This window comes from Mustela nigripes, chromosome 13 (genome assembly GCF_022355385.1).
Source record: "Mustela nigripes isolate SB6536 chromosome 13, MUSNIG.SB6536, whole genome shotgun sequence".
In the NCBI taxonomy this organism is placed as follows: domain Eukaryota; kingdom Metazoa; phylum Chordata; class Mammalia; order Carnivora; family Mustelidae; genus Mustela; species Mustela nigripes.
The window spans coordinates 23,112,158-23,132,557 of NC_081569.1; the positions used below are offsets into that span (position 1 = coordinate 23,112,158).

A 20,400-nucleotide genomic window follows, 5' to 3' on the forward strand; every position below is an offset into this window, starting at 1 on the left:
AACTTCCCTTTATGTAATTACTATTTTGTTTTAAGAGTTTGTAAATACTTTGATTTATAGTTAACATAGAACTTCTAACTGGAAACTTTTTTTTCCCTCCAATTATCTACCATGAGAGATATAAAAATAAACTTATAAATGAAATATCCAAAGCTGTGTTATACTACAAGAAAATGATTCTGAGCATATAAAGCTGAACCTAAAACACGTCACTGAACTTGCTCATTAATCCCACGTCATAGGAACATGGAATATTTTAAGTTCCCTTAGGGCAAAGTCTTGTTTCACTACTATACTGTGAACCTAAAATATGTAGATTCACGTTCTTAACTGGCTGTTCTAGCAGAGCTTGCAAAGATACTGAAGAGATTATTTCATCAAGCAAGAAGCCAAGCTACAATATCTATCTCTATGGTTTATTCAACTCTAAGATCTATGCTTCTATTGTCTGATAATGTGAGATTACCGTAACTTAAAAAAAGTAATCTACTGGATCCAAAGAAACATAATTCATAGCTATTCCTTTGGGTCTGAAATTCACATGCACGAAAATAAAAACTACAAAAAATTGAAACTATTAAAAAAAATTTACATGACTCTCTAAATGTTCCACAATTATCTTACTAACATGTAAGACTAAATGGCAAATGGCAATAGAGTTCACATCTTGTTAATTGTGAGCTGTATCCTGTTAATCATGAGAAACTGACAAGGCGGCAAATAAGCAGTAGATAAGACTTTTGTCTCAAAAGTAGAACTCTGTCTCTAAACTATCAAGGTAAGTGACAAAGACTAGCACAATTAACCCTTGAACAATGTTGGCATCCAGAGGTGCAACCCTCTTGCACAGTCGAAATCTGTATATAACATTAGATTTCCCCTATAACTTAACTTCAAATACCCTACCACTGACCAGAAGCCTTACCAATAACATAAAAAGGCAATTAACACTTTCATATGTTATATGTAATATATACTATATTCTTACATTAAAGTGAGCTAGAGAAAAGAAAATATTTATAAAATCTTAAGGAAGACAAAATACATTTATAGTACTGTCCGGATTTATCAACATGTAAAGTGTGTGTGTGTGTGTGTGTATGAAATACATAATTGCGCGGGTGTGTGTGTGTGTATGAAATACATAATTGCGCGGGTATATATACATACCCACACAATTCAAACCTATGTTGTTCAAGGGTCAACTGTAATTTAAAAACACTCAATTCATTCTGATGCTTCTATTTTTCAAATGTTCCATGCAAACCCATGCATGCAAAGAGAGAGAGAGAGAAAAAAACCCTACAAAACACACTTAAAAACTGCATGGGCATCACCTATTTTATTACACGTACCTACAAACAATCCAATTTCTGAAAATTAAGGATTATTCCAGATATATCACCATGCAAAAGAGTAAAGTAACACCATGTAAAGAAAGAGAAATACAGAACCTAGAAGATTTATATATACCATATGTTGCTTATCATTTACTAAAGAATGGGAGATTAATAATACCATCTTCTCCAGAAATACAGTAGCTTTCCCTAAGAAAATGTAAATGGAATGTATTTCTACTATGTAGGAAAATTATGAACATATATCAAAATCTTAAAATTGTAATGTCTTAAAAAGTCTAAAAAAATATGGAAAAATGTATTAACATTTTGATTTGAATAGCCTCAAGACTTACTAAATTGTCCATATGACTTTAATGACTGATTATCAAAATTCAAAATACCAAATACTAGTTTGATATATATACAAATACATGACTTGAATAGCCTCAAAGCTTACTAAACTGTCTGTATGAGTTTTTAAATGATTAATTATTAAAATTCAAAATACCAAATACTAGTTATTTTCTTAATAAGAATATCAGGTCTTGTCCTAAGAAAAACCTTCCCAAAACCCAGTAATATTACCTAATGCTTCTGTGTGTAATCCATAAAGGAGTGTGAACAGCAAAAATAGGACAAGACTGAGAAATTAGCAGATCTGAGTTACATGACAGCTCCTTCTGCCTCTAAAAATCTGTAAGATCCTAAACAAGTAATTCTCTGACCCTCGGTTTTCCTACCTTTCAGTTCTAAAGTTCAGGTTATTCTACATAAGAGATAGGCAAACACAGTACTAGTGATTGATGAGTGTCTGGTAACATACTATGCACTCTGGCATAGGTTATCTCATTTGAATCCCATGAGGATTACCTTCAGTTCACAGCCAAAGGAGACAGAACTGAAATAAAATCATGTACTCAAGATCACATGAAGGAAAATGCAGAATCAGGACAAGAACAGGAGTCAGGGTCTTTTGGCTCTGGAGTCTAAATCATTTCCACTACATTGTCTCACAGAAAGTGACTGATTTCAAAATAATCCTTAAAAATAGCAGTACTAAAAACTCCTATAGAAAAAAACCCCATAAATAATATGTACTTGAAAAAAAAAAAGCAAAACCCTGAAAAATAAAAAATTTGAATCTCATATTTATGCATATCCGCTACCTCATAAGTATACCAAATTTTTTAAGGAAAAAATACCACAATATTCTGTAAAGGTAATGTATCTGTAATTTCTTGAGAACCAATGTGCTATAGATGTTCCCACTCTGGAAAGGCTGTAAGCCCTAGCAGTTAAGAGCTTGCACTCTGAAGTCAGGCTCCCCAACTTCACATGTTGGCTCTGCCACTTATAATTATGTAACTGTAAATGAGTTACTTAACGTTTCTGTGTCTCAGATTCCTCATCATTAAAGTGATGGTATATATTAACAATTATCATGGGTGTGAGAGAATTAAATGAGTTAATGTATATAAAACAGTAAAAACACTGCCTGGCATCTAGTAAGCCCCACAATGAGTTCACTGCTACTACTGTTATGATTATTACTAAGATCTAAGTTTATGAATTGGCTATATAAACCATCATTGTGCTGATGCTCAGAGCAGTTATGTAACAAGTTATAAATCTAGTAAGAGATTTGAGGCCAGGCTTAACTCAAACCTGGGTTTTAATACCACTAAGGGGAGATTTAATACCAGACAGAAGAAAGCAGGCCCCTCTATTCAGTCCACTTCTCTGCCCAAGACCTAGAAACAGAAGCTACACAGGTGAGACAGGACTGAAAAGAGGCCATGCCAGAACTTCGTTATCAGCAGAATCAATCATATTAAACATTTTTTCTTATTTACTCAACCAATGATACCCTGAATTATCTCTGTACAATTCTGTATCCCCATCTAATTTAGAGCACATAGAAGGCCTCTATGTTGGTAATGTGTACATAAATGACATTTTTATAGATAAGTAAGTTGTACAGGGTTAATCCCTATAGAGTAGGAGTCACCAAATCTTAGCTTATGGGCCAAATCTAGCCTGCAGCTGGTTTTTACAGCCCCCAAGATAAAAATGGTTTTCATAATTTTAAATGGTTGACAAAATCAGAAAAAAATATTTTGTGATATGCAGAAATTATATGAAGATCAAATTTCAGTGAACAAAATTCTTATTAAAACATAACCAAGATCATTAATTTAATTATTGTCTATGGCTGTTTTCGCATTACAACAGCAGAGTTGAGTAGTTTGAAGAGACTGTATGGCTTGCAAATCCTAAAATAAATCCCACCTGGCCCTTTACAGAAAAAATTTCCCATCTCTTAATTTAGAGTCTGTGTTCTTTACTTTCTGTGACATTTCCATCTAAGCACATGGCCTGCTCACTTTCTCCTCTGCAAATCAATATAGCAAAATGTGTACTTTTCCCTACCTATGATTAAAGCAGAGAAAAAGAAAGAAAAAGGAGGACAAGAGAAAAAAAGAAAAAGAACAAAACAATACAGAAAAAAGGAAAGAAATGAAGAGACTCTTTCCCTAACCAGATCCCTGTAGGGACATCTTACTGCCACTCAATCAAAATTACAAGAGAAGAGGAGCTATGGCTTAATTTCATTTTTAGAAAGTTTGTATTTAAATTCCAGTTAGTTAACAAACAGTATATATTAGTTTCAGATGTACAATACAGTGATTCAACACTTCCACACAACACTCAGTGCTTGTGACAAGTACAGTCCTTAATTCCCATCACCTAATGAACTGATCTCCCCACTCATCTCCTCTCAATTTGTTCTCTATAGTTGTGCTATAGTTTGTTCTCTATAGTTTGTTTCTTGGTTTTTCACTCTTTTCCCCCTCATGTTTGTTGGTTTTGTTTCTTAAATTCCACCTATGAGTGAAACTATAGGGTATTTGTCTTTCTCTGACTTACTTCCCTTAGCATAACACTCTCGAGCTCCATTCATGGTGCTGCGAACGGCAAGATTTTATTCTGTTTTTATGGCTGAGTAACATTCTACTGTGTATATATACCACATCTTTATCCATCCATCAGTTATTGGACACTTGGGCTGTTCTCATAATATGGCTATTATAGATAATGCTACTATAAACACTGAAGTGCATGTATCCCTCTGAATTAGTGTTTTTGTATTCTTTGGGTAAATACCTAGCAGTGCAACTTAAACTACAAAAATCCTAGAGAAGAACATACACAGTAACCTCTTTGACATTGGCTACAGCAACTTCTTTCTAGATATGTCTCCTGAGGCAACGGAAACAAAAGCAAAAATGAACTACTGGACTTCATCAAGATAAAAAACAACTGCACAGAAAAGGAAATAACCAACAAAACTAAAAGGCAACCCACAGAATGGGAGAAGATATTTGCAAGTGACAGATGTGATAAAGGGTTAGTATGCAAAATATATAAAGAACTTAACACCCCCCCCCAAAAATTATCCAATTTGAAAATGGGCAGAAGACATGAACAGATATTTTCCAAAGACATCCATATGGCCAACAGACAGATGAAAAGATGTTCAACATCACTCACCGCAGTACAAATCAAAACTACAATAAGGTATCACCTGTGTCAGAATGACTAAAATCAACACAACAAGTTGTTAGCAAGAATGTGGAGAAAGGGGAACCCCTCTTGCACTGCTGGTGGGAATGCAAACTGGCACAGCCACTGTGGAAAACAATATGGAGGTTCCTCAAAAAGTTAAAAATATGGCTTACTTTCTATAATTTCCTCACGTTTCATACTTTTCTTACTGAGTCAATAATGATGGGAGGGCAAGTGAGATCGTCCAGTGAGAAAGCTCTCAAAGTTAAAGTAGACAAGTGAAAATATACACTTAAAACAGACAACTTTCTATTTACTTATTTTATTTGTAAGGCTCAATTTGTTAGACAGTTCTACAAATAAAATTACATGTGGTAGGCCAAAGTTACTCTAGAAAAGTTGACAGAAATCTTTAAAAAATAGTTTCACCTGAGAGGGAAGGACACTGAGGTCAGCAATTTGAAATGCATTGGGGGGGGGCGGGGGATGGAATGATACACTGATAGACAAAAGGATATGTGATAATATATTATTAGTAAAATCTAGATAAGCTTATTGTGTCAATTGTAAAAATCTTTTAACTTTGCTGCATGTTTGTTCATTTTTCAAAATAAAATACAGGGAGAAAATACTGTCACCATACTATAACTTTTCAGAGCAGTCAAGAGCCAGAAGAAATCGTTTCAGCCACTGGTGGATGAAAAAGGAAAATCAACATGTTATCAATGGCACTAATACTGTGTTTTCTGACTTTAAATCTAATTTCTGAATCAATCCAGTATTCAACAAACAAAATAAAATTAAAAATGCCTACAATACTAATACAAATAAAAGTAATAAGCTGGCAGTAACTATGCATAGCAACTTAATTTACCTTCATGGGAACAAATACTAGGAAAGTATGTTAAATATTCCTATACCAATGGCAAGCCATTGGGGTTAGAACCACTGAAATGGCTGCCAACAATGTAAAAGATGAAAGTTGCAAATAGATCTTAAACTTAACAGGTAGTCAGAAAATATGTAATGAATATAAGAATGAAGATGAAGCCACAAAAATTGCTATTGCCCTAAAGTGAAGATGTGTTAGTGAACAATAAGCAAACAAGATTGAAATTAGAACATTAAAGAAATAGTAACTGTGACATGCATCATAAAAACTAATGCGGGGTGCCTGGGTGGCTCAGTGGGTTAAGCCTCTGCCTTCGGCTCAGGTCATGATCCCAGGGTTCCTGGATTAGGCTCTCTGTTCAGCAGGGAGCCTGCTTCCCCCCCTCTCTCTGCTTGTCTCTCTGCCTACTTGTGATTTCTGTCAAATAAATAAATAAAATCTTAAAAAAAAAAAAAGATAAGGTACAGAATAATTAAAAAGGCAAAGATTAAATAAAAAAAAGTCAGAGTGACTTTAATTGAATATGAAGTTAAATAAAGATGTGAGGAGATAAGAAGCTTATATAATGTCTACAAAGCTAACAACCACTTACCAAGTGGTTTCTCAAAATAAGTTTATTTCTTTGCTCCTTCTGGGATGTTGCCTTTGTAAACATTCGTTTAACATAAAAATTTTGGAAGAGTGAACAATGGTATTCTAAATATACTACACCTCTTAGAAATGGATGACATAAGACATTTGTGAGACAGTTATGGTAGGTTTCAAGTTGGGTCTGTTAAAATGGAATTGCACAAAATATTAGATTATTTCAAGACTGAATCTATGATTGTGAAGTCATTATTACCACATCCAACCAATAAACCATTTACTAGAGAACAAAATATAATTTTCAGGGAAAAATTTTAATTATAAATCAGTATTTTTACTATAATGAACACTTTTAACATAATAATAATTCCTAAACATTACTAGACAAGGAAGGAAATTACCTCAACATAATAAATGCCATATATGATGAAAAGCTAAGATTACACCTAATGGTTTAAAACTGAAAGCTTTCCTTCTAAAATCAGAACTATAGGCAGGGATGCCAGCTCTCACCAATTCTTTTTAAAACACTACTGTAAATCCTAGCCAGAGCAATCAGGCATGAAAAACAAATAAAGGCATCCACGCTGGAAAGGAAGAAACAAAATATATGTATATGTATAAATATATGTAGAAAATCCTAAAGACCCCACACACACACAAAAAAAACTATTAGAACTAATAAGCCAAATTTAGTAAAACTGTAAGATACAAAGTCAACCGATGCAAAAACTAGCTGTGCTTCTCTAAATAATGAACAAAAGGAAATTTTAAAAATATTTTCATTTACAACAGCATCAAAGAGAATAAAATACTTTACTAATAAATTTAACCCAAGAGGTGGAAGATTTGTATTACAGTCCTCCTTATCCATTGGGGGATACATTCCAAGGCCCCTGATGAATGCCTGAAACCACAAGAGTGCCAAACCCCGTACATACTTACTTATGATAAAATTTAATTTATAAATTAGCCATGACTAACAGTAATAATAATGAAATAGAACAATTACAACAATATAATAAAAGTTACATGAATGTCGTCTCTCTCTCTCTCTCTACAAATATCTTATTATATTCACCCTTCTTCCTGTAATGATGTGAAAATGGTAAAATAACCTACACGACGAAATGAAGTGAGATGAATGACATAAGCATTGTGATATACTGTTAGGCTACTATTCTGATAATATTTTAAGAAGAATCATCTGCTTCCGGACCGCAGCTGACTATGGGTAACTGAAACCACAAATAAGGGGAGACTACTGTACAATAAGAGCTACAAAATACTGCTGAAAGAAACTAAAGACATAAATGTAAAGGATCCTATGTTCATGGACTGTAAAATGTCCATACTATCCAAAGCAATCTACATATTCAATTTAATTCCTTTGAAATCTCAACAGCATTTTTTAATATTAAAAAAATCTAAAATTCCTGGATATGGAATCTCAATGGAACCCAAAGAGCAAAAACAATCTTGAGACAATCTTGAGGCAAAAAAAAAAAAAAAAAAGCCAATTTCATACTTCTTGATTTCAAAACATCTTACAAAGCTACAGAAATCAATACAGAATGGTACTGGCATAAAGATAAGACACACAGACCAATGGAACACATCAGAGAAGCAAGAAATAAACCCTTACATAATATATAGTTAAATGAGCTTTATCACAGGTGCCAAGGCTATACAATGGGAAAAGGAGAGTCTCCCACAAATGGATATCCATATGCAAAAGAATAAAGTTGGACCCTTACATCTCATACTACATGGGGAAAAAAAAAAAAAGTTAACTCAAAATGGATTAAAGACCTAAACATAAAACCTGACATTATAAAACTCCCAAAATAAACGCAGAGAAACAGCTTCATGATATTGGATTTAGCAATACATTCTTCAATATAACACCCAAAGCATACACAATAAAAGCAAAAAACAGACAAATAGGACTACAATGAACTTAACTTCTGTACAGCAAAGGCAATAACCAACAGAGTGAAAAAGGAACATACAGAATATGATCTATTCAATCTCCTGGGTCTGAACATTCTATGCCAGGAAGCAGAAGAACCAGAAGGCTAAAACTCAAAGATAAGGAAAAACAGACGGGATGAGAGAAAGTAAGAAAGAAAGCATAAAAAGACAACAACCAAAAATGGGTGTTTTAATTAACATTTAACAATAAACATTAGCATGCCCAAGGGAATAGGAAGGTGCAGCAAAGCAGAGGTCAAGATTTTTGAAGACAAAATGGTTGGGGAATTAAGATGCTAGAGAGTTCCAAGTTAAGCATATAAACAAAGACTTCAGTGATCTCTGGTTAGAGTATGAGTTCCTTAAAGGCTGTGAAGTGACTAGGAGGTCACCAAACAATAAAGACAGAGGAGATATACACATTGTAGCTTTAAAGGAGCAGGAATTTTCATGCTGAGAGAATAACAATAGTCCAGAAGCATCAGTGGAGAACAAGATAACAGTGTGTGGGAAACAAACAGGTCAAGGCTTGCTGCATCTATAACCTAGCCTCTCTTATCTAGTGAAGCAGAAACCATTCTTGCTGAGTCACCACCTTTTTTTTTTTTTTTAAGATTTATTTATTTGACAAAGAGAGAGATCACAAGTAGGCAGAGAGTCAGGCAGAGAGAGAGGGGGAAGCAGGCTCCCCGCCGAGCAGAGAACCTGATGTGGGGCTCGATCCCAGGACCCCGAGATCATGACCTGAGCCAAAGGCAGTGGCTCAATCCACTGAGCCACCGAAGCGCCCCGAGTCATCACTTTTCACTCCTTATTTTGTTTAACCTTGCTGAGAAATGTAGACCTTCTGGAAACTTACTGTGTGCTTTCTGGACACCATTTCCTGATTTCCTCCTTTCTCTCTGGTTGTTCTTCAGATTTCCCTTTCTAATCTGGATATGTTTATACTCTCCAGGGACCAGCCATGAGAGACTTTCTCTTTTAAATTCTCTCTGGGCTGTTTCATCTTCTTTCAAGGTAATACCTGGTGGCTTCCAAATGTCTCCTTCAGCATAGTTCAAACTCTGATTGAGAATCTAGTACTATTCCAGGTCCTCTGACTACCTTCATATGGGTGCTTTCTTCAAGAAACTTACTATTTAAGGAGGTAAAAGCCAGATGACTTTAATAGCATAGGAAATACAGAGGTATGGCAATTTAAAGAAAGGCAACTTAGCCAAGGATGACTAGCAGCTGATGACACACAAAAAACCAGAATGTTTCTGGTAAGAAGGAAATGAGGGAGTAAGGCACAAGGGCCTGAGAACAGCTTATGATAACAGGTTCAACAGTATAAAAGTTCAAAAAGAGGACTCAAAAATATGAAATGGCAGGGAGGAGCCAGATTATGAGACTCTGTAAGAAATAAGGAATTCTGATTTTAGTCAGCAGGAGTAATCAATAAAGACGACTTTCTCCCCATAAAATGCACATGTACTCCATCTTGCAAAAAGTTTAGAAGATTCATATACCATTCATAAACCATTGAATACGAACACCTGCAATACAAGTCACAAAAGGATTTAAGCAAGTAAATGACTAAGTCAAATCTGCTTTTATGATTAACTACATTTTGTAAACTGGGACCAAAGCTGGCAAGAGTGGAAGCATACAATCTAGTTCGGTGATGACTACTGTAAAAGACCAGAGAAAGAAGTAGTAGCAGCAGGAATGGACAGAAGAAAACTACTGCAAGATAATATTTAAAAGATGTAGTTTGTAGGGCCAAAAAGTGTGGAAAGAGCTAAATGCCTAGGTTTCTGTTGTCGGTAACTGGGTAGAAGGTAGTACTACAACTGAAATAACTGAAATAACAAAAACCATGAACATTCATTAGCCTACGGTTAATGGTTTTTGTTATGTTTATCTTTTAATACTTATAATTATCCTAAGAGACTGGAGAAGCCAAAAAAGGACCCAGTAAATCAGAAAGTCCTGCTTTTAAATAAATTAGGGGTAATGGCATCCTTTTTCTTTTCATTGACCTCTTTTAGCTTTGAATCCCACTTATAGCTAGTAAGTTCTATATAATAAAAGTACACCATTTCCATTAATGTTTCCTAAAACCTTTTTAGGGACACATTAAGATATAATAAATAAAATGCATACTTCACATTGATTCTAAAAACCCTTTATTAGAGTATTTCAACAAAAATGGCCAGGTTTTGCTCATTCTACTTTCGGAGAAGACTCAGCCAGATGCAGTCCATCTACTCATCCATCTCTACCAGGAATAAGAAGCTCGATACGATACCCTCTATTTAAAAAAGAACGTATAAGGTTGCCCGGGTAACTCAGTTGGTTAAGCGTCTGACTCTTTATCTCAGCTCAGGTCATGATCTCAGGGTTGTGAATCCAGCCTGCAGGCTCCACACTGGGTGTGAAGCCTGCTTAAGATTCTCTCCCTCTCCCCATCGCCCATCCTCAAAAAAAAAAAAAAAAAGATAAAAGAGAATGTATATAAGCTTATATGATGCTTCATTTGGTAGAAAAGTAAACAGACTAGGACTCAGGTGACTTCTATGCCTGACATTTTTCACTACCTCCTAAATCTATCAGAAAACCCAGGACTTTTCAGTAGTGTCAAGGCCTTTCACTACCTGATCAAGGCTTTCTCTTCCAGCTACATTTTTTGGCACCCTTCCCCCATCTCCTAAATCTAAATTCCAGAGATACTGAACTTCTACAGTTCAAAGGATGTGTTCCTGCTGTCTTCATTGGCTCCAGGTCTCAAAAGTTTTCTTCTTGCCTAGAATACTATGATCTCTGTTTATACCAAGTTATTCTCAAAGACTCAGCTTAGATATCGTTTCCAAGATGATTACATATCCCTTCTCTGCTCCCACAGCAACCTGTACCTACTCTCAGCACACCTCATTATAACTGCCTATTATTTAAATGGTAAATTCTCTGAGACACGACCAAATAACTTCTTTACAGTTATATTTTCAGAACCTAGCAAATCATGAAACTTTAATAAAAATCCTTCAATTTCTCTTCTGATATTATCTCGATAACAGTGTCAATTAACCCTACCTTTTTATAGTATTTAAGCATAACGCCTCCCAGTTTCAGAATAAGGAACCCTTGTGCACTGTTGGTTGGAATGCAAACTGTGCAACCACTCATGGAAAACAGTATGGAGTTTCCTCAGAAAATTTAAAATAGGATTACCATATGATACAGTAATTCCACTACTGGGTATTTATCTATGAAAACATTAATTCAAAAATATATTTGCACGCTACATTTACTACAGCATTATTTACAATAGCCAGGATATGGAAGCAATCAACTGTCTATCAACAGATGAATGGATAAAGATGTGGAGTGTGTGTATCTATACATCTAGTATCTACACACACACACACAATGCAGTATCAAACATAAAAAAGAATGAAATCTTGCCATTTGCAACAACATGGATGGATCTAAAGGGTATAATGCTAAGTGCCGTAAGTCAGTCAGAGAGAAACAAACATTGTACGATTTCACTCATATGCACAATTTAAGAAAACGAAACAAAGAAAGACAAACCAAGAAACAGACTCTTAACTACAGAGATCCAAACTGATGGTTACCAGAAGAGATGGTAACCAAGAAGCGGGGAGAGAAGAAACAGGTAAAGGGGATTATAAGCATATATTTACTGTGATGAGCACTAAATAATGCAAAGAACTACTGAATCACTATACTGCATCTGAAACTGACCTAATACTGTATGTTAGTTATACTGGAATTTAAAACAAAGTGGAACAAAAGTAAGTATTTTTTTTTAATTTTTTTTTTAATTTTTTATTTTTTATAAACATATATTTTTATCCCCAGGGGTACAGGTCTGTGAATCACCAGGTTTACACACTTCACAGCACTCACCAAATCACATACCCTCCCCAATGTCCATAATCCCACCCCCTTCTCCCAAACCCCCTCCCCCAAGCAACCCTCAGTTTGTTTTGTGAGATTAAGAGTCACTTATGGTTTGTCTAAAAGTAAGTATTTTTTTTAAAAACCTCCCAGTTTCATAAGTATATCAGAAGTATAAAAAAAAATGCAAAGAACATGACATTAGAGTCTATGAAAGGATCATGAAAAAAGATCTCTATTCGATTCAAGAAATTTGTATCTTTTACTTCAGAATGTACTTCAAGATGTTATTTAATCCATAAACACTATTATACACACTAAGTATACCTCAAGTGGAAGTCATACAGAAATATTTTCCTCCCACTTCATACAGAAAATAAAAGCATCCAAGCTATATCTCAATTTCTGACTTCTCAGTTATAAACAGAACAGCTAGGAAGCTGCTACTCTAATCTAATAACAGGTAAAAAGCTGAACAGACTAAAAAATGAATAACTCTTCTTCTATTGAGAGAGACAAGAATACAGAACAGACTGCTGCTCCAAAGACTAGAGAGAAAGGCAAATACAGGGAGTCATGGCTTACTGAAGCAGAGAGCAGGAAATTGCCAGAGGAACCTGTGATGGGACAGGAAAACCTAAACTTCATGCACAAATTTCTGTAGGTTCAGCACAGAAAAGTCTTAATTGTTAAAAACTCTAGGGGGCCTAGTCCCAGCAAATCCCCCCAAATTTTGTGCTATTTACATCAAGAAGTTCGACCACATTCTCAGAGCAAATGTTGGAGAAAAATCCCCTCATGCTTCTAGCAGGGGAGTGAAAAAGGAACCATTAAGAGATAGATACACCAGAGCGCTTAAGGCTTGGCCTCAGAAGAAACTAGTTAACCCAAGCCTAATCTATCAGGTATTCTCAGACCCTAGCTGACCTATGTAAGAGAAACATCCAATTCTAGCCCACTCTAGTCATCCTGTCCCACTTAAGAGAGGAGGAAAAAAAAAATGAGAAATATTTGTGAAGTTCACAATCCTGAGACACAGGCGGGCTCACCAGAAGACTGAGACTGAAACAGGGCTATAGAATGCTTCCTTTCCCCTATATCTTACCACCATATTACTAAAGGCTTACTTATAGCAATTCTTTTTACCTGGGAAGTCATACCAGCTATCAAGAAAAACTATGAGGCGTAATTTTGCCTTCAGGCAAAAAAAAACAAAAAAACAAAACACTGTCTGTAAAGATAGCCAGCATGAGAACTAAATATAGCAGAGATGTTGGAATTATCACACCAAAAACTTAAAACACCTGTGATTGATATGAAAGGGATCTAATAGATAAAGTAAACAGCATGAAAAAACAGCTGAACAATGTAAGCAAAGAAAAACCAAAGACCCAAACAAAAAAAGCCGGAGTTCTGTAACAACTGTAACAGAACACTGTAACAGAAATCTTTGATGAGCTTAATAACAAACTAGAAACTAAAAAAGAAACTCTGAACTTGAAGATATATCAAAAGAAACTTCCACAACTGAAAATCAGGTGCTACTACACAAGTTCTATGGGTTGTTTACATATTTATTACTTATTTACACATAACCTGAGGTCAGAAAATTCTTCCTACATTTCTATAAGGGAATTAAAAAGGCAAAAATAAACATTTTGCATTAATTTAGTAATTTCACTTTCATATATTAAGTATTTATCCTATTGTAGACCAGGCATTCTCATTAGACTTCTACCCTAGAATTAAATGAACCAGACAACCAAGAAATCAATATGCAACAAGTCAAGTGACATTAAATCCCATGATGATAAATCTAACAGGGTAAGGCTAATAGAGAACACAGAACATGACCATTCTTCGATAAAGTTGGTCAACAAAGGCCTCTCTGATACAGCATCATTTAAGCAGAGCGCTCTGAGGCAACGAAAAGGAAGCCATGTGGATATCAGAGAAGGGTCACAAACAAACGGCACAAATCTTAAGAACATGAAAGCATAAGGACAAGACATAAAGCCAGTACAAAGATGAGCAAAAGAAATGGAAAGGCCACACAAAAGCAAGGAAGCTCATACAGGGCCTTGCAGATCCTCAGATTTTACTCTAAGATGGGAAGCCCTTGCAAGGTTTTGAGCATATATAACATGGTCTAACTTTAGTTTTAAAAAGTTCATTGTGGGGACACCTGGGTGGCTCAGTTGGTTAAGCAGCTGCCTTCGGCTCAGGTCATGATCCCAGCGTCCTGGGATTGAGTCCCACATCGGGCTTCTTGCCAGCAGGGAGCCTGCTTCTCCCTCTGCCTCTGCCTGCCACTCTGTCTGCCTGTGCTCACTCTTTCTCTCTCTCTCTGACAAATAAATAAATAAAATATTAAAAAAAAAAAAAAGTTCATTGTGAGGAGGACTATGTGGTGCAGTCACTTACGCAACCAACTCTTGGTTTCTGCTCAGGTCATGATCACAGGGTTGTGGGATAAAGCCCTGTGTGAGGCTCCCATGCTCAGCATGGAGTCTGCTTCAGATTCTCTCTCCCTCTGTCTCTCCCACTCATGTCCTCTCTCTTTCTCTAGAATAAATAAATACATCTTTTAAAAAAATCACTCTGGCAGCTACATAGAAAATACAGTGAAAGGAGCAAGGATGGAAGCAGCAAGACTACTGCGAAACAACTGCATTCTTTTGACAAGAGCTGATGGCTTTAATAAGAGTGACAGAGGTGGAAATAGTATAAAAAGACAAGGGGTTGAATTATGGTATTTTCAAGGTGGAATCAACATGATCTGCTGATAATTTGAGTGAGACGAATAGAAATCAAGACGCTTCTAAGTTTTGGATAAACTGGAAGAAAAAAAAGAGTTGCTACCAACTAGGATGGCAAAATAACAAGACAAGTAGATTTGAGAGGATAAAAATGAAAACTATTTTGGACTTGATAAGTCTGAAAATCAGACATTCAATTATTGGATATATGAGTCTACAATTTAGAGGGTAAGTCGGAGTTGGAGGTAAAAATATGAGAGCTGATAATGCTCTTACCTAGAGTCTGGGTCTTAGGTCATACCAACATTTATAGAAAACTAAGTATTTATTTAAACAGCCTTGACATATACTGAACCCTAAGTCAATTGATACTTCTACCCTTGTTCAATTTACTGTCTTCGTTATACACCGGAAAACAACCTAAGCATTAAATACAGGCATGGAGAGTAAATACCAAAGGATAAGAAATCTGAAGTTATTAGAAACTCCTTTGAAATCATTAAAAAAAAATTAAAGAATCTAAATTAATATGTGCAAAAAGATGTCACTAATATAGAAGTTTAAACCAACTACAGAGAGAATATACACACAATAAAAAGATCTGGATTGGGGTGCCTGGGTGGCTCAGTGGGTTAAAGCCTCTGCTCTTGGCTCAGGTCATGATCCCAGAGTCCTGGGATCGGGCCCCACATTGGGCTCTCTGCCCAGCAGGGAGTCAGCTTCCCTTCCTCTCTCTCTGCCTGCCTCTCTGTCTTCTTGTGATCTCTGTCAAATACATAAAATCTTAAAAAAAAAAAAAAAGATCTGGATTATTGTGTTAGTTCTATTTCTAGGTTAGACTATAGAATGGCACGCAAATGTTGAAAATTTTTACTGTTTTTCTGCACCCTAGAGAATAGACAACACTAAGGATTTCTAAAAACAAATACATATAGTCTTTAATTTTATATAATTACCCTTTAAAATTCACCCAAGATGCTCCCTAGTTAAAACATGCCAAATGCAAACGTGTCTCCAAGTGCCCAAAATATCATACTTAATAAATATAAGATGTTGCCATTAATCAAAGATCATAACTAATTCATAGGTAAAACAAAGAATCCTTCATTATCTATTCTATAAATCAAGACTCACAAAATTATGGTAGAATAAGCACTGACCTATTCACCTAGAAACTACTGCCTGGTATGGTTTCCACAGGTATAGGAATTTGAGAAATGGGGGCAGACATGAAGACTTAGAGCTATAATACAGAGATTATGTCTGGAACGTTACACACCATTATCAAGACCCTGTGGTAAGTCTAATTTCCTGCTATTCTACCTTAACATGGTCAAGTTTTTTGCTGAACTCAACCAGAACTTAATACCAGAGCTTCATCTGGAATCTTGTGACAATATCCTATCATGCCTCAGATTCTTGTCATCCTTGATTTTTACTACAAGTACCAAGCTTCACTACACTTTCCTATTCTTTACTACTGATTTGTCCCACCAATTTAACTCTACTAAGATCCTTAGAAAAACACTTATAATACAGGTTGTCCCTAATCTTCAACTGTTTTATATAATCCCCAACCTCTTAGCTTTCACTAAAGTCTGGATTACTCCAAAAGACACTGCTTATCTTGTTTCCCTTTTCTGTGAACTTTTTCATAGACAACTAAAACTAAGTCCACCATTCCTCTTCCTAATTCCTTGCATTTGAAACAATGTCCATCTAAACAAAATAAAAAATAACACAAACACAACTTACATTTCGAAAGTCATGTTATCTACCTAATACCTTTACCCTCTCTCCTGCTAAATTATACCTATTACACTAAAGGCTCCATTTTGCCCCCAGTTACATCACGGTCATGCTGCAATGTCTATGTTCATGATCTATCCCAACACTTGAGCTCCCCTCACGCCCAAAATACTTGACTTTCTTCAAAAAGTTTCACCTCCTCTCTATGTCAGCCAATCACTACCAAAGGAATATTGAACACCCAACCCTTGATCATCATCATCTACGTCGTTCTAAAAAATTCATTTCGGGACGCCTGGGTGGCTCAGTTGGTTAAGCAGCTGCCTTCGGCTCAGGTCATGATCCCAGCGTCCTGGGATCGAGTCCCACATCGGGCTCCTTGCTCAGCAGGGAGCCTGCTTCTCCCTCTGCCTCTGCCTGCCATTCTGTCTGCCTGTGCTCACTCTCTCCCCTTCTCTCTCTCTCTGATAAATAAATAAAATCTTTAAAAAAATAAAAAATAAAAAAAAATAAAAAATTCATTTGCACTGAACTATTTATTTGACTTATCTGGCTTTTTATAACTTAACCGATTATGGCCATCACCAATGACATAAATTCAACTACTTCAGTGTTAACAACCTACGCACATGCCATTAGTTGTTCTATCCTATCTGTTCTGCTAGACCCAACCTTGAAATACCATGCCTCTTTTCTGGCTATTAAAGAAAAGTCTTGAAATTCTGAGTATGATAAGTCTCCTAACTTCAAATGGCCACTCAGTAGCATATGAGAGTCAATATTACGTGGTCTTCTACTTCACTCATTTCCCCCAGACTCTTCCAAGTTTTCACAGGTTCCTCAAGTTCCCTAATCAAACTCTGTGTTCCACAAATACTATTAAAACATATTTCTTAAGAAGTTACATGGCCACAAAGTTACAATTGAAAAATAACTTCATTAGGATGGCAACTATCAAAAACAGATAATTAAAAGTACTGACAAGAATGTGGAAAAATAACCCTTGGTTGGAACATAAAATGGTGCAGTCACTATAGAAAACAGTATAAAGTTCCTCAAAAAATTAAAAAAAGAATTACCACATGATCCAGCAATCCCACTTGTGGGTATATACCCAAAGAAATCAAAGCAGGGTCTCAAAGGGTACACCCATGTTCATGGGAGCATTATTCATGATTGCAAAAACATGAAAGTAACCCAAGTGTCCATCAATGGGTGAAAGGATAAACACAATGCCATACACACACACACACACACACACACACACACACACACAGAGTATTATTTAGCAATAAAAAGGAAGAAAATTCTGACATGCAACAATGTGGGTGAACTTGAGGAAATTAGGCTAAGTGAAATAAGCCATCACAAAAAGACAGATAAAAATGATTCCAGGTACATGAGATAGAACGGTCAAAATCATAGGCCTAGGAAGTAGAATGATGGTTACCAGAGGACGGGGAGAAGGGCGTATTGGGAGTTATTGTTTCAAGGATATAGTGTCAGTATTACACAATGAAGAGTTGTTAGAGATGATGGTGGCAGTGGTTGCACAACAGTATGAACGTAAGAGAATTACACAGTTAAAAATAAAAAAAATAAAGTTAAAAATAAACTTTGTTACATGTATTTTACTGGAAAAAAAAAGTTTGGGGGAAAAAAAGGTTACACAGACACACAAATTTGAGAAATACTTCTTATAATCGCTTCCTGGAGATTCACAATGTGTAACAGCACTTTAAAGTATATTTCCATTATTTTCAGTAAAGAAACCTGTTTAACTAGTTTCTAAACTTACTCAACAATTGAACCTCCTTTACAAGAAGTATCTAGTATCATCTCAGAGGAGACAAACAGTGGTGTAGCAGACCGAAACAAATTTACTGAGAAAATACTTCAGGTAAAAATGACCCTGTCTTCCCATTCTCACCTACAAACACAGTTAACATCACATATCCAACTTTACCTCCTTCTAGTTTAACAAGATGGGGTCTTTGCCCTTATTCAAGAGCAATCCCTATACCTATATTCTTCATTCTAACCCTTTCTACCTCAAAAACTTTACTTCAATAATTACCACCTTCCCATTACTTTAAACTTCTTAAATTCTTATAACCAACTCTGAAGTCTTATCTATTTCACTTTCTAAATATTTGTCTTACAGCCAGAGAGAATGTTATCTTTAATTTCTATTAGGTCGGGCACCTGGGTGGCTCAGTGGGTTAAGCCGCTGCCTTCGGCTCAGGTCATGATCTCAGGGTCCTGGGATCGAGTCCTGCGTCAGGCTCTCTGCTAAGCAGGGAGTCTGCTTCTCTCTCTCTCTCTCTCTACCTGCCTCTCTGTCTACTTGTGATCTCTCTGTCAAATAAATAAATAAATAAATCTTTAAAAAAAAATTTCTATTAGGTCAAGTGTCTTTTTAAGGCTTTCACTGACTGAACTACTAAAGCCCTGGTTACCCTACCACCACACACTTCTCTTCAATACTGTTTCTCTGCTGCCAAAACTATTAAAATTTTATGTCTAACAAGGTTTACTACCCTTTCCTTAGCAAATTCTTTATTGACTCCCAAATACCTATGAAATAGGCCTAGGTCTTCTACATAGCAGGCAAAGCTCTAGCCCTTCCATCAAGTCTTACCTTCCTCATTTTTGGGCCTTTCAGTTTATGATGCAAAAATCTTCAACTGCATACTGTTCCCTATGCTCATTATGCTGCTATATAACTTCACCCACACTTCTGCTTAGAATAACCCTGCCAATGGTTTCTGCTACCTAATTCCCAGTTACACTTCAAGATTTAATTTGGCCTACCCTGGTACCTACTCCACTACCACATGAATTAGGTTCCTACTATGTACCTAGGTAACTAGTACTCCTTTATGTTCCTGTTGCATAATGGTATCCTTCTACCACCAGGACTAAAGATCTGCTTCTTTCAAACTGAGTAGACTATAAAATTCTGCGGGTTAGGAACTAATTATTACACATCTTTGTATCCACAACATATCACCAGCTGAATAAGGAGTGTTTAATAAATGATCGTTAACCTGAACTCCTTCCCCTATTTCCCCACAACTGCTAGGTAACCAAAAACACATTACAATCCAGGAGTCTACAACTATCTATCTAAAAGTAGAAATCTGGTGACACAGTACCAAAGTTGAGAGGTATTTATCTGGTAGGAAAAATAGTAACCTGAACTCCTTCCCCTCTCTATTTCCCTACAACTGCTAGGTAACCAAAAACACATTATAATCCAGGAGTCTACATCTATCTAAATGCAGAAATTTAGTGACATGGTACCAAAGTTTAGAGGTATTTATTTGGTAGGAAAATAGGTACACTCTTCTCTCCCAATTTATTTTTTAATGTATTACTCTTTTATAACTAGAAATTATTTTCAAATAATTTAATACCTTTAAAGCAATCTAGGGTAACTCAGAAGACACCACAGCCACAATCAAGTTACACTTACATTCGGCTAGCTTCGATGTCGTCAGACTGAGGTTCTCCTGGTGATCTGTAAAATGCAATTGAGGAAAATTAAGCAAAATATTCCGTATTCCAAAAAGGGGCAGACATGTTATATTAGTAGACAATTTTGAAAACAAGATTTAATCGT

The 20,400-nt window shown here is 35.9% G+C and overlaps 1 protein-coding gene across 7 annotated transcripts in view; it reads right to left on the minus strand.

Annotated features, from left to right (window-relative positions):
• Nucleotides 1-20,400, minus strand: part of UBE3A (ubiquitin protein ligase E3A) — a 91,418-nt gene that overhangs the window by 41,091 nt on the left and 29,927 nt on the right. For all 7 annotated transcript variants that reach the window (XM_059371725.1, XM_059371728.1, XM_059371727.1 and 4 more), the window contains one exon: nt 20,254-20,298. In XM_059371725.1, the coding sequence (XP_059227708.1) occupies nt 20,254-20,298 (45 nt within the window). The remainder of the gene's footprint in view (nt 1-20,253; nt 20,299-20,400) is intronic.